This window comes from Apteryx rowi, unplaced genomic scaffold, assembly GCF_003343035.1.
Source record: "Apteryx rowi isolate R43461 unplaced genomic scaffold, aptRow1 scaffold_283, whole genome shotgun sequence".
NCBI lineage: Eukaryota > Metazoa > Chordata > Aves > Apterygiformes > Apterygidae > Apteryx > Apteryx rowi.
In genome coordinates, this window is record NW_020449230.1 from 29,485 (window position 1) to 50,599 (window position 21,115).

Here is a 21,115-nt window from a genome sequence, read left to right on the forward strand (position 1 = left end):
TAATAGTGCTGTTACCTTAAGAGCTTGGAGAACGGCTGTGACTACATATCCTCTCAGAAGTGTTAACTAATGTGCGTTCTCATTTAGCCAGCCAAAGCTAGACTATGAAGCAGTCTTATCCTAAAATGTATGCTTGAAAGATGCTTTGTAAGGTGGATTGCAGCATAGGTTAACATTGCCTATAGTCTGCATAGCCACAGCAGAGCAAACTCTCTGCTAGCCAGGAGGAGTAGTTGGGGCAGCATGGGCATCAGGCATTTACCCAGTGGGCTACCTCGTCTGGAGCTGCCTGTGCTTCTGCAGTGGCATGGCTGTACGTATCCAAACTAGCTTCAGCGTAGTGGTGTGCGCTGCTGTCGTTCCTCTTGTCTGGGGTGTAAACCTGGCTGTGGTGGTATAGGCTGTAGATGGCCTCTGTGATTTTTGTGTACCTGAATACCTAACGCTTGCTAAACTGTGCTGCTGCAGTTTACAAGAATGGGYTCAGCTCAAGTATAAGGCTGCACTCTGTGCTCCTGTTGTGGTTCTCATATGCTTAGGTCCTATCGGAGGCAAAACGCTAATTGCCTGTGCATGTGAATCAGCAACCAAGGGCAATAATGCAGCAAAACACTCTCATCRGCAGCCTTGTGCTGTGTTTTGTCACGGAAGTTTGATAACACTGCTCTTGAAGGAAGGTGGTCTCAAGTTTGAAGRATGGGCTTAGACTTCAGTTTTTAGATTCTACCAGCTGTTTGTGCGTGTGAGCAACTTGTAAAGTGGACAGAGAGGCTAAATAGCTTGAAGGCAGAACATGTTGTGCCATGGTTCTGCTCTTCTGCAATGGCTTAATTCATTAATCATCTGAAAAGCACCTTAAACCTCTCTGGTCAGCTGTAGAAAATAGATGCTAAAGAGGCTGGCTTCTATATGAGAAGGTGTGATATTTTGGTAACTTTCTTCCTCTGACTCTTGCAGCAGACTAGCTACTGTTTGGACTTCATGAAGATAAATTCCTGGGACTGCTGAACTCCCCAACTCCCCCTATCCTTTCCACCATGGACCAGGATTATGAGAGACGTCTCCTACGCCAAATCAACATACAGAATGAAAACACAATGCCTTGCGTAAGTACAAATATGCCATGATCTTAGTCTGACTATTAAGTCGTTGTCTGTCTTGCATGTGAATGTTTTAACTTGAGCTYTTGAAAGGTATGGGGCCTCTTCTAAGCAAACCTGAATCTTTTGTTGAGCTGTGACTGGGTCTGAGTTCCTGAGCTGTTCTAGGAGTGACCAAATAACTAAACACAGTTTTTGCAACCTAAACTGAGTTTATATATTTAGAAGCTTTGTCTTCTAAACGGTCATGATACCGTTCTGTAGCTTCCTAATGCCTTTTTATGTTGAGCACTAAGAAATCTCAGTAAGTACACGTGGAACGCAAAAAGTTGGAGGCTAACAAAACAGCCTCAAAACTGGAGACTAAAGTAGCTAGAGAGGAAGTCCGAAAGAGTAAGAAAGATGGTGTTTATATATCTTGGTCCCTAGGAAGGTTATGGAGCAAAGCCTTCTGGAAACCATTTCCAGACACATGAAGGATACAAAGGTGTTTGGGAGCAGTCAGCACAGACTTACCAAGGGCAAATCATGCCTGACCAACCTGATAGCCCTCTGTGAAGGCATGGTTAACTAGAGGGATGAAGGGAGAGAGTAGATGTTGTTTAGACTGACTTTAGCAAGACTTTTGACAGTCTGGCCAAATATCCTTGTGGCCAAATTGAAGATGGGTGGTCTGCAAGATGGGTGGTCTGCAAGATGGGTGGTCTGCAAGATGGGTGGTCTGCAAGATGGGTGGTCTGCAAGATGGGTGGTCATCTGGCAGGACTGCTGGGCTCAGAGTAGCAGGCAGCAGTCTGAAATCTAACTGGCAGGCTCTACAAAGGTAAATGTGAAGTCCTACACCTGGGACAGAATAATACTGTGCAACCGGTCAGGTTGTCACTGACTGCTTTATAAAGCAACTTTGTGGAAAAGGAGTGGCGGACACCTTGGGCTTGAGTCAGCAGTATGGCCTTGTGGCAATGAAGGTTATCTGTGTATTGGGCTGCTCTCATGACAGTTAGTCAGCAATCTGAGGAAAGTAATTATTTCCATCAGCCCTTGTGAGATGACTTCTAGAGTGTTATGTATTGTTTTGGGTTTCACAGTACAAGAAAGATGGACAAGATAGAGCAAGGCCATCAGAGGCCACCAAGATGGCCTCAGGGAACAAGGGGTCCAGGGAGCTTGTGGAGTCTCCATCCTTGGCGATACTGAAAACTCAGCTGGGTGAGACTGTGACCCTCAATCTAACTTTGAAATCAGCCCTGTTCTGAGAAAAGGGCCTTTCCCACGTAAATTATTCTATGAAAAAAGAATGTGACCACAGTCAAGGAACCTGCAGCTTACCTCGGAAGGAGTCTGCCCAACTCCAGGCTTCTATGTATGTATATGACAGTGCTCACTTGAGAAGGGGTGGTGAGAAAGAAGCTGCTTAATTTGCTCTTTTGACAAAAGATCCAGTGACCGTTGAACTATGGCGTGCTCACTAGCTCTGTTAAGAGAATAAACCAGTATTTGGCTCTTCTAGCCTTATTTAGCTTTGACAAAACCATTTTGATGTTTTTCAGACCCCTACCGTGACCGCCATTTGTTCTTGCATGTCTTTTATTCTTTTATTTAGGTAGCAGAGATGAGAAGAACACTGACACCTTCCAATTCTCCAATGTCTTCTCCTAGTAAACATGGAGACAGATTTATTCCCTCAAGAGCTGGGGCCAACTGGAGCATTAACTTCCACAGAATAAATGTAAGTTTTTCTCCCATCTCCTAAAGCTCAAAGTCTTGGAATTGAGGAAGCAGTGCATTTCATTTTGGCTGGCAGAATTGTTCTGCTTATCTTCTGTATCAGGGTCTTCTGCTACCCCAAAAGAACTGTTCTGAATGTAGATCTCTTGGCCCACAGCCTGGCAGCCTGTTTGCAGACTTCTTGGTTTGGTATTTTATGTGTATTGTGAGTTTTCGCTATGGTGATACCATGTTTCTTCCTTTCAGGAAAATGAAAAATCACCAAGTCAAAACAGAAAAGCAAAGGATGCTACATCAGACAATGGCAAAGGTTAGACCCTCTTTCTACCACTTATGCCGTGCCTACAGCTTTTTATTTCAAACTGATGCCAATTTTGGAAATCAAAAATGAACATTGCACTTCTATGCTTGTGCAAAAAGTCAGGCTGGTGTTTGTGGGGTAAATGCACACATCACGAGAGTGTTCTTCTCAATAAGCTGCTGACTGAGCAACTGAAAAGCAAGAGGTTATTTGTATCCCTTGATCTATTACATCATGGAAATACTTTTCTTATGGAGTGGAAGGAGGGGAATCTTGCTACTAATCTAATTCCATACTTGAGCCCCAAGCATATTAAGAGGACCTGTGAACGTAGAAGTTGAGCATGTCACTCTGTCGCTCCCTGCAGTGCTACTTGCTTGTTTGGAGTTCTCTGCCTAAACACTTGTTTGGGTTCACAGATGGCCTTGCTTACTCTGCCTTGCTGAAGAATGAACTCTTAGGAGCAGGGATTGAGAAAGTTCAGGACCCACAGACGGAAGACAGGAGGCTGCAACCATCCACTCCGGAGAAGAAGTCCCTCTTCACCGTAAGCTGACAACTTTGCAGTAAAACCAATGGGGATTGCCTGTGCCTTCTTTATGTMATAAGAAAAAAGCACATAGTTCTGTCAAGTTGCTAGTGCAAGAATTATTGTTGTCACTTTGTTAACATAAGCTGTGATGAAATCTGGTGGCCTGTAAAGAAATCACGAATGTCTGCAGCAAGCTGCACACTTCCTTTTTCTATACTGGCAAGGAAGCTGAGTTGGGGCCAAGCTTTTCAGACACTCTAAAACTGTGGGCAAGTGACCAAATCAAGGTTTTGAAACAACAGAGATGAGATTTTTTTGGTATGATTTTGAAGCACCCAGAAAAGGGAGGAACTGAAAAGGTTAGGAAATCTGCCAGTGGGTGTTGGATTTAGCTAGGCATTGGGTACCAGCGCCTGTGTTGCAAGTCATCTCCTAGGTCTTGGACATGCTCAGATCCTTATTAGATGGATTTTCTTCCTGCAGTATTCTCTCAGCACAAAGCGCTCCAGTCCAGATGATGGCAATGAGGTGTCGCCATATTCCTTGTCTCCTGTCAGCAACAAAAGGTAATACAAATTCATCACAGGCTGCCAGAAGGGTTGGGACAGAGGATTGAGGTTCTCTGGGGTTCTAAGGCAACCAAAACAGCAATATAAATTAGTTTTGGAAGTCTGGGGGGTTAAGCAGTAGGGACAGTCAAGTTCTCTAAGGATTTCTAGAGATGCCCAACCTGCTTAGATACCTAATACTTCTTGGCCAACCTTCAGTGAACCTAATTCCTTCCAGTCTTATTTGCTGGAAAGAATTTTGCAGCCTCTTTCTGTTTGTGCATTTCTATAGAAAAGCGGATATACTTTAAAGAGTGGCTATAGCAGTCTGTACAGTCTGCTGTGATGTGTAAAATCCTGTAGTTGTGTTTGTATCTGCTCTTGTAAACAGTCAGAAGCTGCTAAGATCACCTCGAAAACCAACGCGGAAAATCTCAAAGATTCCTTTCAAAGTGCTGGATGCCCCAGAGCTGCAGGATGACTTCTACCTGAACCTGGTCGACTGGTCCTCTCTTAACGTCCTCAGTGTTGGCCTCGGGACTTGTGTTTACCTATGGAGTGCTTGTACTAGCCAGGTAAATGATGTTTGCCATCCAGAGAGTGAATTGCTGGTTGTAGGTGTTTTCCCAGCCATAGCATCTTTCAGAACTGTGGAATGCCCTGTGTAAGGGATTCAGCACTTGTAATGCTCTGTCCCAAGTATTTAGTTTGTCAGGCAGCTGCTAATATAGTATGATGGTAGCAGATGTTTCTTACTTCGTTCTGTCTTATTTTCAAGGTAACCCGATTGTGTGATCTGTCTGTGGAAGGAGATTCTGTAACGTCTGTGGGCTGGTCAGAACGGGTCAGTATAACATTGTCAACCACAAGAGCTGAAAGACTTAAAATTCAGACACTATCACTGTAGCCATGTAACTCTTTCTCAGAAGTTGTGACTTCTTGGGTCATTTTCCTGTCTTTCTCCAAGCTCCCTGTATGTTTTTGAGCAAATGTATTTGCCTGTCTGCACTCATTTCTCTGCTGAATGAGAGGGGATGGAGGGCAACCTCTTTTAGCTTTGAGGCTCTCTAGGCATTTGATAAGATGTATGGGAAGGGAAAAGAAACAGTTCACTTCTCCAGCTCTGGACAATTAAAATATCACAATAAATATGTTCCAGCTGGGCTAGCCAGTTCTCTTCAGTAGGGGAAAAAATGCGAGATGGAAAAGTACTGTGTGTTTTTAATCTTGTAGGTTTTATCCTCTGCATCTGGCTTTTGTTTTATGTCCACCTCTGCTTAATGGCTTTACTGATTGTGGGTTTTCTGTTTGTCTAGGGGAACTTGGTAGCAGTTGGCACTCACAAGGGCTTTGTACAGATCTGGGATGCGGCCGCAGGGAAAAAGCTTTCCATGCTGGAGGGGCACACRGCTAGAGTTGGTAAGGAGATGGGAGGCAGGAGGGCTCAGGTGTGCTGTTTCTTTAAAACTGACTCCCCCCCCCCTTGTAAAGGAGGGATCTGCTTGAAATAGCAGGATTCAAAAATTACAATGATTGATATTTATCCCCTGCTGTGTTCTGCGCAGTCTTTAAAATATTATCACTTAGTAATCACTGTGTTCTGATCTTGGGTGTGGTGGTGCTTGAGTGGTTATTGCAGCATGGTTGCAGCAGGTGTTTCCTCCCTGTCTGAGACATTTTAGGTTTGGTTACAACATCTCTTTTTTTACTGCTACTGGCTTCTGGTTTCAGCCCTCAAACAGGCTGCTTTACACTGAGATTTCCAGTTTTCTCATTCTTCAAGGACTGTTTTTTTTTTTTTTTTTTTTTTTTTTTTTTTTTTTTTTTTTTTTTGCTCAGAGGTGTTGTGGATCTGATCACTGGAGTAACGTTTGGGAAGTCAAGACACCTTCCAAGTTCTATTTCTATGCTTTACTGCACTGTGAAATGGGATTAGTGATGCTGTGAATGAGTTTGTGCTGCTTAGTCTTTCTTTGTATGCTATTTTAGGACTTCAGAGAGTAGGTATAAAGGAGTTCCCTAAGCACTTGATTTTTGTAATCCTCCTCCAACTGTGGTGGCTGTTCTGCCTACCTTCTCCCACAGGACTCCTGCAACATACTCTTATGTTGTTGCTCTGCCTGCATCGCAGGTGCCTTGGCATGGAACGCAGACCAGCTTTCTTCTGGGAGTCGAGACAGAATGATCCTTCAGAGAGACATCCGAACCCCACCTCTACAGTCTGAGCGGCGGCTCCAGGGCCACAGGCAGGAAGTTTGTGGGCTCAAGTGGTCTACAGACCACCAACTCCTGGCATCTGGAGGAAACGATAACAAGGTATAATTCTTGCTAGTCATGTGAGGCTCAACATCTCTGGATCTTCACCAAGAAATGTCAGACTTTCTTTCTTCAAGGATAATCAGTCTCTCTGAAGGAGCTCTTGTTTCAATCCTTAGACTGTTCCCAACCATAAATACTGCTAAACGTCTACTCAGTCTCTTCTCTCCCTAATAAAATCAAAAAGGCAAATTTAATTATGCTTCTATATTTGGCTGATTAAAACTATAGGGTTTTGAGTTCAACAAACCTACTCCTAAACTGCACTTCCTGATCTTGTTTAAGTAATGTATAGTCAGGTCTGTTGTAATAATGCTTATATATGCAGAAGAAAATTGAGTTTAAAAGTTTTAATACTTATAACTCAGGCTTGTAGTTCACTGAACGCCATATGGAAGAAGCATCTGTTATGAAGTAGCAGTGTTCAGAGCCCTTTGGAAAGGGTTGCTAGGTAGTGAATTTGCCCAGTGTATGTGTGACAGCATAGCTGTACCAAGTTCTTCCTGCTCAGAATATCTTCTAATAAACTCAAACATATTTCTAAATGTGTGCTGGAATAATCCAGTCCCAAAGACGAAAGAAAGTCTTGGGTTCGTATTCAGTGATCCTGTGTCTTTGGCTTCATAAGCTTAACTTAAGGACTGTTTTGTTTCCTTTTTACCCAGTGGTAAAATGGCCCCTCAGTTGAGTGCGGTGGCAGGGAGGGACTGGCTTCAGGGCTAAAATAGCTAACTGAGATGCATGTGCTTGGGCAGAGCTGTGGGAAATCATCCTGTTGCACAACCRCCCTCATCAATCCCACTGCGACATCGTGGTTTGTGGGTGTTGAAGACACGTGACTGCGGTGCAAGTTCAGTCACATCTCTTCTCTCCTCCAGCTTCTTGTCTGGAATCACTCCAGCCTGAGTCCTGTCCAGCAATACACAGAGCATCTTGCAGCTGTAAAAGCTATTGCCTGGTCTCCACACCAACATGGCCTCCTCGCCTCTGGCGGTGGAACAGCTGACCGCTGCATACGGTTCTGGAACACGCTCACCGGGCAGCCTTTGCAGTGCATTGACACTGGGTCGCAAGTGTGCAACTTGGCCTGGTCTAAACATGCCAATGAGCTAGTAAGTTCTTCCTGCTCCCTGTTCGGTCCTGCTGCTGAGCTTTCTTGTGCAAGGAAGCATGATTCTGACTTCCTTCTCCCCTTTCAGGTGAGTACCCATGGATACTCGCAGAATCAGATCCTCGTCTGGAAATATCCCTCGTTAACTCAAGTAGCAAAGCTAACAGGACACTCGTACCGAGTCTTATATCTGGTAAGCAATGGCCATGTCTCGAGTGAAAACTCTTGTAGCTGTGCATTTGTCTGTGGCTGTGTGTGCTGAGAAGAGACCCAAAGAGCGCAATGCCAGTGGCACTGTAAGCTGCCTGTTGTCTAGGTAGAGATAAGAATGTTGCCCTGCAAGCAATGAAAAAGCTCTGTATCTGGTTTTCTTGCCTGCAAGGGATACTTTGATTTGCTGCTATGGAAATGTGAGGCTTTATTAATGAATAGCAAAGCCTGCCAAAACTCTTCTGAGGAAGCGCAAGCATCTTCTCTTATTCTGTTAAGACTTTTGCACTGTTTTTTTGTTGGAGATTGCAAGCAGCGGAAGAATTTGACACTTGCAGTCCTCCCAATTTGGCATTAAAATGTTTGGTGCAGTTAATCCACCTTGATTTCTTACCTTCTTTCTTACTGTTACATGGGGCTTTGAGGGGCGTTGTTACAAAATAGCATCAGCATATTTATCATCTCTGTGAGTAGGTTGCAACGTAAGTGACTAATGTTACTGGCATTTGCCAGTTCTATCACACTTCCTGTCTTAGCACATATTTATAATCCAGGGAGGAATAGCCTCAATTACAACTGGCTTGGATTTCTTAACACAGGAATCCTTTTTATGTTAATTCCACCCATGTGTTCCATAGCCTCATAAATAAGATGCAAGCGCTCAAATTGGCACCTACTGAGACTGTGAATAAGGCACATGAAAGCAGAGGTAGCTGTTTGGTTTCTCACCGTCAGCCAAGTAGGAAGGAGAGTTATATCTCTCTGATACATTCCAATGAAGATTTATTTTCACCCTCAAAAATGTAATAGTCATTAAAGGTTGTTCTCTCTTGGCCTTAGGCAATGTCCCCTGATGGGGAGGCCATAGTTACAGGAGCCGGAGATGAAACCTTGCGGTTCTGGAACGTCTTCAGTAAAACTCGCTCAACAAAGGTAAGGATGCATCGTGTGGATGGGTGCAACTGTGTTCTGCAGGTAGGCTCAGCCTTTGAGGGTGGATTTGTTCTGAGCTTGCTCTGTTCTGCTGCCTTGCCTCTGAAGATCTCTTCATTTCTCCTATGGATGGAGGGATGTATGCAGTGAAGGGTTAAACCTTACTGAGATATAAAGGGATTTGCAGTCATCAAATGAAATAAAAGGTTGCCTCTGTGCACCAAAGACAGTATGACAGAACGTCATTCTCCTGTCTGTTACAGGGCTGCTAAACATAGCGATGAAAAGCTGCTGGCTTTCCAGGAGCAGTGGTGCAGGGAGCTCACCCTGAGCCTACCATCTTCCCTGCTGGCATTCTGCTGTGAACTGCCTGTGTCCTTGAAGATAATTATCCCTTAGTTCCTTACATAACTACTTAAGAGTGGCTTGGGTGGAGATGTCCTGAGAAGTGCCACTTAAAAACTTGCCTTCAGTGAAAGCAGATTGTGCCAGAAGCTCTGAGAACTTTCCTGAGTATCTCACAGAGGCAGTGAAGARTGGCAGAGAGATCTTAAGGAGCGATCTGTGGGGAGCTGGTGTGCTTATTGCTAGGTCTCCATCAGGTTTCTGTTGGCTCTAGGATACAGTTTCCCACAAAGCTGTGGGAATTGCACATTCCTCTGCCACACTCCATGTTATCATTGGGAAATGGAAAGTATAGGAACATTTATGGTACTGGACTTTGAATGATGAGCGCAGAGCAGTTCCTTGGGCTAGAGGTGCCTCACTGGCTTTGTAATAAAAGGAGCGAGTGGAGTAACATTGCAGCAGTGCTGTGGAGGTGCCTGTCTCTGGGATTCACTTTGAGGGAGCTCTGCACTTAGTATTTGCTTTGTCTTTTCTTTTCAGGAGTCTGTATCCGTTCTAAACCTCTTCACCAGGATACGGTAAACCCTCTGTATTACAACCCAGGAGACCACAGTCTGACGTACCAGGATAAAACCACTAACTTGGTGTGCATGGAACCCCAAACAACCAGCCAGAAGGGGAGTGAGTGTCAGTGGCGCTGGAGGATGGATCTAACAGATGCTAATTAAATATGTGCTTGTGAACCACATTGGGCAGTATTTGGGATGGGGTTGGGGAGGGGAGGGACTTGCCAAAGGTTTATGGATTTATTCTCTGTAAAGGGGAACGGGTACAAGAGATGTTAAAACAGCATCCTCCAACCCTTATTCTGTATACTGGAGAAAACATGTACGATACAGACCATTAAGACCGGACCAAGGCCATCCCAACTGCTGTGTTGTCTCCTCTTAGGAGAGATGAGTATCCTTGCCTTTGCGGGAAGGGGTTTAATGTGCTGCTTTGGGTCCCTCTGTCCTAGGATGGACATCTTTGGAGGTAGGAGCTAGCCAGACTTGTTCAATGCAACTGGTGCAAGGGGACTAGACTCCAGACTGGGCGTTAGCCTCTCTGATATCTAAGGACATTGTTTATAGCCTGGGATCTACATTACATGAAGAAACTGGAGAACTGCGTATTTTTCTTTGCATTTTTTCCAAATAAAACAGGTACTGCAGTACTCGATACAACCATTCCCGTAAGACAGTTTAATGTTGGCACGCTTAACAACTGGCTTCAAACAAATAAATTTTTGTGCTCTAAACTTTAAAGGAGGCTTAAAGAGGCCCCACCTTTGAGGGAGCACATTCAAAGAATTTTAAAATTGCTATTGCATGTTCTAGGCTGATCTCCAAACTTTTAGTTAACGAAGAGGAAAAACAATGTCTTAAAATGTATTTGGAGCTTCCCACGGTGCCATTTGTTGCAGGCTGGTTGCTCTGGAGTCTTTCTGAGGACAAAAGCAGTTGAGATGTGGTTAAACAGAACAACTACTGTAGATCTTTTTCAAAGAAAGCATTGCCTCTTCTGGCTGGAAGGGGGAAACACCATGGCTGGGTGAGGGGGTTTTTCTTTTTTTACGCAAGGAAGAAGTGTTGCTTTTTTATCTCCAAGTCAAAGCCAGGGACCTGTTGTTTTTTTTGTTTGTTTGTTTTCTTTTTTAAAGTTGTATGGGATGAGAGTGCCTGCCTGTGTGTTTGGAGCCTGTGTGATGAGTGCGGTGGGATGTGATGCAAAGCACTTGTGTGTATGTGTTGTTTTTAATTTAAAGAGAAGCTGTTACGCTTGCAGCAGCCTGTTCCTGTCTTACTTTGTACATGTGCCAACGCTCTCCCTGCTGTGCACCTGGTTCTTCTGCCTGCCTCGTGCCCTCTCTAGCACATTTGGATGTGAGTGCTGTTTCCTGTTCTCCTTTGGATTTTCCTGGCTGTGTATATAGACCTTGACCCGTTCTCTGTAGAGTGTATAGGCAATCTTTTTTTTTTTTTCTTCTTTTTTTGGAAACCAGACTGCAGGGGTGGAGGTGGGAATACAACTGCCTCTCCGCAGTGCCACCAGTATCCTTAGGGTGAGCCTCTGAGACTGGAAGGCTGGTATGGAGAAGGGCAGTGAAGTGCAGCTCTGTTCACTACAGCCTTGACCAAGTGTGCCATTTACACCAGTGCCTGGATTGGGCTCCTCTGTGGCTTGACACTAACTCCGCGCGTTGGAGGTGCTTGTGAGGTGCTTGTGTGCCGGGAGTTCCCTGCTCCGTAGCACACTGACAGCACTGAATCTYGAAAGCCCAAAGCAGCAGCCACAGCAACTTATTGTAGCCTTGCTTGCCTCAAACATCATTTCAACACAAGTCTACAAACCTAATTTCAATGTAATTTCTAAAACACAATTTCAACACAACTACTTTGTTGTAGTACTTACTGCAGGAGCACGAGGCTTTGTTAAAAATTGTCTAATGGCCTCTCAATTCCTCCCCTGTTGCTTGTTACGTTCACTGGCGTTGTTAAACTTGATGGTGTGGAAGGACCACTGAAAAGCACTGAGGAGTTGTTAATTAAGTCAGATCTTTAAGTTGGGAAGCAGGTTTGAACTGAAAGGCCAGCGGCAGGGAGTCGTGGCCTGTTACAGGTGTCTGTCCTGCTGTAATGCCACCCTTTTTGGGGCAGCAGAGCCTGGGAAAGGGGGTTGCTTACACCAGTGGGTGAAGGTGGCTGGTAGCTGCTGCTGTAGATTTCCTTCCTTCTGCATTCTGGGCTCTCTCCTACTGAAATGCTGATGTGCAAACCCCTTGGAGACACTTGGAGATTGGGTTCCACCTCTCGCCCTGCGACATGGGTGCCTTCCTTCGAGGAGTCCCTGGAGCAGCCGGGGAGATGGGCAGCGTGGTCCCTGTGTCCACAGCTCGGTGCTCCCTGGTGTCCCAGCGCCCAGCTGGGCCCTGCGGATGCTGTCGGGGGGGGCAGCCCCCTCGTTGCTCTGTTCCAGGCGCCTTGCTCCTCTTCTGCCGGGCACTTTCACAAACTATTTCTCACTTTTCTTGCTTTGGAGCTGCCTTCTGAGCAGGTCGGCTTGTGACTTCCTCTTCCATGCTGTTTGGCAGGGAGGGCTAGCGATTTCCAACCCCTAGCTGGTCCGTGGCTGAGCGGCTTGGCTAACGAGCGTGGAGAGAACGAGCTGTTCAGATTGATTTAGCTGTTACAGTACGGCACAAACTCCTTCCCCCACTCCKCTCGCAGCTGCCAAGGCAGGAGCGGAGTTCCCAGCAGTGCTCTCTGCAGGTATTTTGCCGCAAGAGTGTGCGTTTGTGGGTGTGTGCGTATGTCTCGGCTCATATAGGCAAGTGGTGTGACGCTGTTGGCTGGCTGGAGCGTGCTGCAGTGTGTTAACTGGGGAAAAGAGCAAAACTGTTGTAAGCTTGTGGGTTTTTTTTTTGTTGTTTTCTGTTTTTTATTTTTTTTTGGTGTATGATCTGTAAGTACTGAACCGTGCAGGCGGGTTGAGCAAGGGGTCCTCCCAGAGTTTATGCGATAAAGTCTGCAACCTCGTGGCATTGTTATATATAAGGCATCATACGGTGGAGAAAATATAGAGCGTTGTAACTTTTCCATGTAAAGCAATTTAACTGGCATTAAACAAGTTGTGAGTTTAAGTCTGTTGCTGTCTGGAAATTGCATCTGTGAGGCTTTGCCCATGTGGGGAGGGGCCGGCAGAGTCTGCAAGCGAATGCCTGGCTGCTCCCAACACGGTGACTCCACTTTGCTTTCCCACTGTGGGCTGAGAGCCACGGAGGAGTCTCCGGGTGCTCCAGAGCCTGGGCTCAAAGGCCCCAGGGTCTCTGCAGCAAACCCCCTTGTCAGGTCTGAAGGCACCAGGGTTTTTAAGCCCTGATCTCGCACGCAGTTTATTGCTACTGCCCAGTTCCCACCCGCCAGCTCATGTTTGCTTTTCTGCTGCTAGAAAACCAGGAAGGAGCAGCCCAAGGCCTCTCTGGGCTTTCCCTGTTCCCCTTTGCGGGGAAGGAAGGGACTGAAGGTGTCCCTGCCCTGGAGCAACTGCCCCTGAGGCCTCCTCCCTTCGAGCGCTGCCAGCTCCTGGCCTGTTGCTGGGGCTGGTTGCCGAGTTCCAGTTCTGGCAACAATAGCCCGGGGCCCGGTGGCCCCGAGAGGCAGCCGCAGGCATGGAGCGGTGGTGGCACAGACCCTACGTCCCGCAGAGCACCCTTGAGACGGACTTCCCTCTGCCCCTGTGCAGGTGAGACCCTTGCCTGCCATCGGCCCCCGGCAGGGGGAAACCTCTGTCCCTTGCCAGGCAGCGCGGGATGGAGAGCCGGGGACTGCACGTCCTCACCGCAGCCCCACTGCCAGGACTTCTCCAGCCCTGCTGCCCCTCGGTTTCCCCAGGGCCAGCGTGGAGGAGGGAGGAATGTTCAGTGTCCGAGCACTACTGCAGCTGGCTGCTGGGGGACGAAGCAGCCCTGGGCCAGATGTGGAGACCCTATCCTTGGGGTTGCCCCAGCACCCCTATCCAGCCCTGACAGCTGTCGGGGCAAGATCCTGCTGCCCCTGGAGACATCCCAGAGGAGATGCATTGCCCCAGGGCCTGGACAGATGTGTCCCCTGCCACCTGTGGCATGAAGCCCTCACCTCTCTCTCTTCCCACCTGCAGCGACCAGTACGTGACGCTGCGGGGGCCACGCTGTGCCCCAGTGCTGAAGCAGGCCGTGCGCTGGAAGTACACCCCTATGGGCCGGGATGCTGGGGGCCAGAGCTGGTCCACGGGGCCGAGCAGCTGGAGCGAGAGGGAGGACACCTGGGACGCGCTGCCTGGCAGCATCTCCTGCCCGGCCTTCCGGCGCTGGCACCAGGCCCACGCCAGGCGGGAGTGCCTGCCCCCGGGTAAGGAGCTGGGCAGGGACGGGCTGTCCTGCACCTGGGGGACAGACAGCCTGTCTCGGGGACAGCACTGAGGGTGGGCAGCGGACTGGAGGGAGGAAATAGTTGAGCAGAGAGCTATTGCTGCCTCAGTTTCCCCACCTGGAAAGCAGCTGCAGTAGCCAGAGCTAGAGCAGTGGAAGCTGCAGCTGGACGAGGTTGGGGTTGAGCTTAAGGCCGAGGAGCGAGGGGTTCACGGGGCAAAGTGGGGCACGGTGCCACGTTCCCTCTCTTGCTGGCTCTGCTTGCTGCTCCACAGCTTACGCCCAGCGCCTGCGGGAGACAGCATGGTGGGACCCCGTTGTCCCTGCTCAATACCTGGGCCTCGGCACCCGCTGGGGAGCCTTCCTGTGGCGGGAGAAGCCCATCCAGGGGAAGGAGTACGGTAAGGGCTTGGGGGGGCAGCCAGGTGCCGGCCGAGTGTGGCTGCAGGGCACCAGGCCTCCAGCTCTGCCTGCTCTTACCCTCTTCCCCTCTGCTTTGCAGTTGTCACCCGCAACCGGAGCCCCAGGGAGCTGGGGGGCAGCTCGGGGTACGTTCCAGGCCTCCACTTCTGCCGCCCCCCCTTCACCATCAGGGATGTCTGCACCTGGAGTCGCCTCCACCACCAGCCCTCCACCAACCAGTAAAGGTTGCCCTGCAGGACTCCTCCTGGGCCATTCTTGGGGGACAAGAGATGGAGCAGCAGGGACAGGCGGTGGACAAAGTGGTGGCTCCAGCTGCTGAGGGGGCTGCGCAGGCTCCACCCTTGAGTCATCAGGGAAGGGGACAAGCTGGGGGGCCACCCCACCCCAGAAGAGCCCCCAGTGGACAGGCAGCACTCAGTGCCCAGATTCAGGTCTTTATTAATAAAATAGTTTGGCCCCTTCATCCCTGCTCTGCAAGGGGCCCCACAGTGCCAACGGCCTCCTGGGTCAGCTGCAGTGAAGGTGGGCTGGAGACCACCATGGTCTGACGACAAGGTGCCCACGCCTGGACGCTGCCCCTCCTCGTGCTGCGGAGGCTGTAGGGACAGAGCTGGGCTGGCTTGTCCTGCTGCTGCTTGGGGGAGTGAGATGGGGCCCCACAGGGTTGGGGGGCAGAGTCCCAGGGCTGGAAGGCACTTGGTGGTTGAGCCCTTGCTTGCTCCCTCCTCGGCCCATGTCAGCCTGTCCCCGAGAGGCGTCGGAAAGGCTCGGTGCGGCCCTGGAGCGCCCGTCCTGGTTGCTGGTGCCCAGGTGACAGCAGGATGCCTGCTGGCCTCATGTCTCCTTGTACCTGTAGGAGCAGAGGGGAGCCAGGGTGAGGGCACAGGCACATCTGTCCCCTCTYGTGCCGGTCCTAGCTCCCCACGGGGCCGGTCCGGCCTGCAAGCTGTGTGCTGCTACGCCGGGGGTGAAGGGGGCTGCCGGCCCCCATCACCTCCTACCCCCCCACTGCGGGTCCCCAGCGACTCACTGGTGCTGCACGCTGAAGTCCGGCCAAGCGCCCAGGGATGTCAGCTGCTGCTCCAGCTCCACGATGCGCAGGCCGATGTACCCCGAGGACAGCAGCAAGGCCACCATGCTGGGGGACAGGGCAGCGTCAGGCACGGGGCAGTAACCGTGCGTGGCAGGGATAAGTGGGGCACGGTGCCGGGGGCAGAGCCCAACGCACAGGGCCAGCATCGGGGCAAGGGCTCCGGCACGCTCCCCTTGGGACGCCACGGGCAGGAGAGACGGTGGTGGGCAGATGCCCGAGGGATGGTGGGGGAGYCTGGGCTGCCAGTGTCACACTGGAGGGCTGCCTGCGCGAGGATGTGGGGGGGAATGGGGAGCTAGGGCTTGGTGGCATGCAGGGTGCCAGGCAGCCCTGGGTGGCAGGGGCAGGGGTGAAGCTATGAGATGCATGAACAGGTCCTGGGGACTCACAGTAGCAGGTAGATGATGATGACGGTGTTGAGGGGGCTCGCCCGGGACAGCCAGTCCTTCACGGTTGTCTTGGTCTGTACTGCAGCGTGGGGTCCCCCTGTCAGGACGAGGCTCTGACCTGCGTTGGGTGTCAGGGGACAGTGGAGACAGCTCTTAGGCACCACGGCTGAGCCCAGACAGTGTCTCCTTCCCCACTGCCCCATCTGACCCACCCCAGGTTGTGTGTGGCTTTGCTAAGGGCCCATGCTCACCTCTGCCCAGAGCAGTCACGTCTTCATCCTCCTCAGCYTGGCTTGGCTTCAGGCTTAGTCCATCTGCACAAAACCAGACGTTCACTGAGTACCCCAGGACTGGGAAGGGAACTGGRGGGTCCTGGTGATCCAGCAGGACATACTAGGTCCCCACAGGAGGATCCTGCTCTCCCTAGTGCCATGCGTGGTCCCACATGCATTGTGTGGGGATGGGGAGGAGTAGCAAAGTTGAGAGCTGTGACCGGGGCAGAAACAAGGACGAGGACACAGTCCTGAGGGCTGAACACTTGTGCCAGTGCAAACAGGGCCGTGCCGGATATCTGGCTGCAGCGTGCAGGCTGCACCCGTGCAAAAACCCAGTGAGCGTGTAAGGGAGCAGTGACAGCACACCGGGGACGCTCAGCTCCGGAGCCACCACTCACCAGGTTGGTCTAGGAGGCTGTTGAGCTCCAGGGTGCTCTGCTCCAGGTCGGAGTGGCTTGAAGTCTGCAATATGAAAAGCTCCAGTTGCAGAGCACCTCCCCGGGCATCAGCCCTGCCCRCTGCACCTCCACCACAGCCACAGCGAGACACGGTGGACCCACCGATACTCGGCTGAGAAAGGTGCTGGAGATGACAYGGTGACCTGCCAGAGAAGGAGCTGGCACACAGCAGAGCCGCTGCGGCCAGGTATGAGCCCCGAGCCACTGCATGACCCCACAGTTGTCAGAGGTGCCAGGACAGAGCCCAAAGGCTCCTTGAGGTTCTGGGGCCTGCAGGCACCCACACAGCTTGGGAAGAGGGAGCGAGGGATCCTGGGTCACCTCCGTGGRGCCAGGGCAGGAATCCCCCAGGGCAGCTCAGCAGGGTAGAGCCGCCTCCACCCTTGTCTGACCCGTCCAGGCACAGAGCCTGGACTCCTCCCAGGTCCTGGCAGAGGGTGACAGAAGGACCATGGCAGCCTGTACGTCCCTCTGCCTAAATCCCGCTTCCAGCAATTTCCCATCTTTACCAGAGTCTTCTTAAGGATTTGCTCGGTGCAGCCGTTGAGGGGAGAGGCCAAAAGGCTGCTGTTCGGGCTGTTATCCTGGACAAGGAGAAAAGAAGGGTGGGTGGGTGATGRGGGGAGGCTGGGTCAGCTGGAGAGACCCCCCAGTCCTTGTAATGCGGGGGTAAGAGAGCCCCTACATCCCCAGGCCCCCAGGCTCCCGCGGCGCGGCGCCTACCTGCAGGTGYTTGCAAACCGACTTGAGGAGCTGGTACGTGGCCTCCCGCCGGYGCAGCGACACGAAGAGGAACTGCCGGAGGAGGAAAAGGGGTTTGCACTGCTTTCCCAGGGAGCTCCGAGCACAGCCYGCAGCCCTGCCGGCCGCAGGGATGGGGAGCCGGCGTCCCGCAGCAAAGGGACTGGCGCCTGGAAACCCCCGACATCCCCATAGTGCCAGAACTGCTGAGCTCTGGGGCTGGTCTGGGGCTTGCTCGTCCCTTGGGAGAATTCATTGGGGCAGCGGGAGAGCAGGATTCAATCCTCCCCTCTGCCTGGAGGGATGCGACACCCCGGTGATGCTCAAAATGTGCCCAACGCTCATGGGGATGGTTTGGCTGCTTTGCCTCCGCTCCCAGCTGACACCAGTCCCGCTGCTTCCTTACACCCCGTCTCCTCATCCCATCTTCCCCCGCTCCGCTCTGACCCTGCTCTCACCTTCTCTCCCTCAGCTGTGCGGATGCTGAGTGCGTTGGGGACCAGGAGCGCTGTGTTCGTCTTCTTGAGGGTGGAGATGGAAGGGACAGGGACCACGACCTGGGCCAAGAGGAGACCAAGCAGTGTAAGAGGTTGTATGGCACCGTTGTCCCGAGAGCGAGGAGGTGCAGGACATGTGCCAGGCTCAGAGGGCTGAAAGCCTTCCAGAAACACACGCCAACCCCACGCGTGCCATATAGGCACACCAGCCCCACACTGCTGGTCCCCTGCCACCAGCCAGCTGGGTCCCACCTTGATGTCTTTGAGCAGGATGCTGGAGTGGAAGCAGATGTAGCTGGAGGAGATGTAGAGGCGGCCATGGTAGGGCACTTCTTTCTGCCAGGCACAGGAGAAACCTGGGGCAGGAGAGAAGGGACAGGCTCAGAGGGGAGCTGGGAGTGCAGCAGGAGCGGGGACCAGGCTTGGGGCACTCACAGTCCAGCAGCACTTCCTTCTCGGCGATCTCCTTGAAGACCTTGCAGAAACTTGCGGCACGCTTGCTCAGCTGCGGGAGAGAGCGAACAAGCGTCAGCGGGAGGCAGAGGAGGCCGGGGGTGTGGAGATGACACGGAGCCCGGGGACAAGGCAGAGCCCTGGCACCAGCGGGCTCCCTGCAACCCTCACTTTATCTCTACATCTGTCATGAAACTGGGACGTGTCCTCCCCTGGCTCCCTGGCCCGGGCAAAGGGACGCGTGCACCCAGGGGACATCGCTGCCAAGGGCATACCCGGCTCCGGGAAGACCATTGCGGGTGGAGCACAGGGCTGGAGCTGGGGCCCCCCCCCCTCCCAGGGCAGCCTAGGCCCCTTCTTCACCCCCGGGACCTCCCGAGGAGCCAGCCCGGTCCTGCAGACTCACGGACAAGGACAAGCCTCCCTGCTTGCCCGCGGCGGCGTCCTTCTCGGTCTCCTTGCAGAAGGAGGGGTCGTAGGTTTTGGACCTGGAATGAAGCAGGGAGCAGGGATGAGCAGGGACGTGCCGGGCCGCTCCTGTGCAAGTCGTGCCTCCCACCCCGTGCACCGACCCAGGCGGTGGTGGGCACTGGGTGACAGCAGGGTCTGCTCTTGCAATGCCCAAGGGAGAACCCAGCGAGGCCGAGACACGGCCCGGCCGGACTGCGGCTTGGGGACGGGGTCACCCACRGCGCAGAGCCCACCTGGTGAGTGTGGGGTGTCTCCTCTGCTGGGCGTCCACGTTGCCCCGCTCCTCCAGGCTCTGCCACTTCTGCTCCAGCATCCCTTTCTTGCTCTTCTTCTGCTTCCCCGACATGAAGGAAGAATCCGCCTGGCAGCTGGGAGAGAAGAGGGCAGGTTAAGGGACGGGTCCCCACGCACCCCTGGACCAGCTGGTCGGGCTAATGCCAGCCCGGAGCTGCTGGCCCGTTCCCTGTCCCCGCGTCCTCTCAACAGCAGCGCGGCACGCGGCAGCTCCCGCGCCAGCGGATGGCCTTGCTGCGGGGCTGGCAAGCCCCAGGACCAGGCGTGGGAAGGCACACGCGGGAGCAGCGATTCCAGCAACTCCCTGCCCTCCTCGCGTGCTCGGGGCAACCCGGGATCGGCAAACACCGGCTCCTTCCCGGCTGCCCCGCGCGGGAGCCTGGCTGTTCCCCGGGCTCCGCCGAGCCCGCGGGAATGCAAAACCCGGGCACGACGGGGCCGCGTGAGCATCGCGACGAACCTTTGCGGCACCTCCGGAGGAAGAGGCAGGGGGTGAGGAGGCACCGCCGTGCCGGGGCTCTGCCGGGCTCCCGCCTGCCCCCGGGCCCCCCGTGTCCCCGGCCGGGCGCCCACGGCACTTCCCTGCCCCGCTGCGGGCGGCCGGGCTCGGCGGCGGCTTCTTCCCACCTGCTCTGCCGCAGCCCTGGAGGGAAGCAGGCGCCCAGAGCGCTGCAATTCTTTCCGTTCGGACAATTTACAGGAAAAGCCGCGCCCCGTCCTCGCGCGCAGCCCTGCCACGCCAGCTCGCACCCCTCCCCGCGCCTTAAAACGCGGCGCAAGCAGAAAGGCGAAATTCCCCCCCTCCGCCTTCCCTCCGGCCCGAACCCTCCCTGGACACGGGCAACCATCCRCGAGCTGTGGCTTCCCTCCGACGGCGCCGGTGGGCACCAGGCAGGGAGCCGATCTCTCCGGGAGGAGACAAACAGGCTGCGGCGGGTCAGGAGCTGGATCAAAGTTCACGGAGCCAAATCCCTTCCCGCGGGACGGATCCTGCCCGGCCCCACGCGGTACCTCATGGCTGGGAAGGCTGAGACCTCCCATCCCGTCCGGCCCGTGCCGGGGTCCTGCTTTCTGCCGTCCCTGCTCAGCTCCATCTCCAGCCTGCCCAGCTCCCACGCACACACTGCTGCCAGACCCTGCCCCTCGGCCGCAGCTGCCTCCTCCTCCTCCTCCTCCTCCTCCTCCTCCTCCTCCTCCTGGCGAAGAAGGGCGGGCTGCCACACTCGCCCGGCCGGGACCTGGCTCGCTGGGACCAGCCTAGGCAAGTTCTTTGGGAAGGCGTCGGGCCGGATAGCAGCTGCCCAGCCACCCGCGCCGCGCTCCGGGACGCTCTCACGGCTCCGCTCCCAAAGGCCGAAGGGTTTCCGCCCCAGGGGTCCCTCAGGAGAGGGCCGGGAGGCAGCGTTCCAGCGCCAGTGCTGCCAGGGTGCTCCCGACCCCGTCTCCAGGTGCTCCTCCGCAGGGCTGCCCCGGCAGTCACCGTCTCTCGCCTTGCCAAGCCTTCCGGCGGGAGGAAGGGGATGTGGYGGGGATGCCCAGCCGCGCGGGATGGAAAGGGAGGTCTGCTCCGGCGCGAAGCTTCCTCACGGCCAGAGCCCAAAACCCGCAAATTCCCCACCGGCCGTGCAAGCGGGGCCCCGGCAGGGAGCAGCGTCGGGGCCCCCCGGAGCAGCCGGGTGCTGGGTCCCACCGGGGCTCGGAGTCCCACAGGGTGCTGGAAACGCTGGAAACACCCCGGACGCCTGGTGGAAAGGGCAAAAACCCAGGGCCGGGTGCGCAGAGCGCGGGGGCAGCCGGCCCCAGCGGTGGGTCGCGGCCCCCCCCCTCGAGGCCTCGGCAGCAGCGCGGTGCCAGCCGCCCCCGAAGCAAACGGCGGACGCGCCGCCGGCCCAGCCGGAGCAGTCGGCCGGCACAACGGGCGGCACGGAGCTGAACGCGCCCCGGCG

At 53.4% G+C, this 21,115-nt stretch overlaps 3 protein-coding genes across 4 annotated transcripts; 2 read left to right on the forward strand and 1 right to left on the reverse strand.

Annotated features, from left to right (window-relative positions):
* Positions 1-957: 957 nt before the first annotated feature.
* FZR1 (fizzy and cell division cycle 20 related 1) lies at positions 958-12,809 on the forward strand. The gene is made up of 13 exons (XM_026068935.1): positions 958-1,106; positions 2,704-2,829; positions 3,075-3,138; positions 3,549-3,676; positions 4,145-4,227; positions 4,601-4,784; positions 4,988-5,053; positions 5,526-5,628; positions 6,341-6,525; positions 7,404-7,637; positions 7,725-7,829; positions 8,687-8,779; positions 9,668-12,809. The coding sequence occupies exons 1-13, from the start codon at positions 1,038-1,040 to the stop codon at positions 9,707-9,709; spliced, it is 1,482 nt and encodes a 493-aa protein (XP_025924720.1). The 5' UTR covers positions 958-1,037; the 3' UTR covers positions 9,710-12,809.
* A 104-nt stretch (positions 12,810-12,913) lies between these two features.
* Positions 12,914-15,267, forward strand: CUNH19orf71 (chromosome unknown C19orf71 homolog). 2 transcript variants are annotated; one of them, XM_026068938.1, is made up of 4 exons: positions 12,914-13,411; positions 13,826-14,055; positions 14,351-14,476; positions 14,578-15,267. In XM_026068938.1, exons 1-4 carry the CDS (start codon positions 13,338-13,340, stop codon positions 14,718-14,720), a joined length of 573 nt encoding a protein of 190 aa, XP_025924723.1. In that variant the 5' UTR covers positions 12,914-13,337; the 3' UTR covers positions 14,721-15,267. The 2 variants fall into 2 exon arrangements, with proteins under 2 accessions (XP_025924723.1, XP_025924722.1); XM_026068937.1 differs by having other exon boundaries at positions 12,914-14,055.
* Positions 15,257-20,316, reverse strand: LOC112967606 (GRAM domain-containing protein 2B-like). The gene is made up of 13 exons (XM_026068947.1): positions 20,181-20,316; positions 19,109-19,243; positions 18,811-18,892; positions 18,387-18,456; positions 18,204-18,307; positions 17,913-18,011; positions 17,437-17,508; positions 17,223-17,297; positions 16,654-16,717; positions 16,232-16,294; positions 15,981-16,098; positions 15,529-15,636; positions 15,257-15,348 (listed from the first exon to the last, which is right to left on the reverse strand). Exons 1-13 carry the CDS (start codon positions 20,261-20,263, stop codon positions 15,333-15,335), a joined length of 1,089 nt encoding a protein of 362 aa, XP_025924732.1. The 5' UTR covers positions 20,264-20,316; the 3' UTR covers positions 15,257-15,332.
* Between the last annotated feature and the right edge of the window lie 799 nt (positions 20,317-21,115).

What these genes read in the sequence shown, in the direction of transcription:
- CUNH19orf71 (XM_026068937.1), top strand. Translation starts at nt 13,743, where the DNA reads ATGCATTGCCCCAGGGCCTGGACAGATGTGTCCCCTGCCACCTGTGGC. An exon ending in GCGGGAGTGCCTGCCCCCGG is followed by an intron (nt 14,056 to 14,350) that starts GTAAGGAGCTGG and finishes GCTGCTCCACAG; the next exon opens with CTTACGCCCAGCGCCTGCGG. An exon ending in CATCCAGGGGAAGGAGTACG is followed by an intron (nt 14,477 to 14,577) that starts GTAAGGGCTTGG and finishes TCTGCTTTGCAG; the next exon opens with TTGTCACCCGCAACCGGAGC.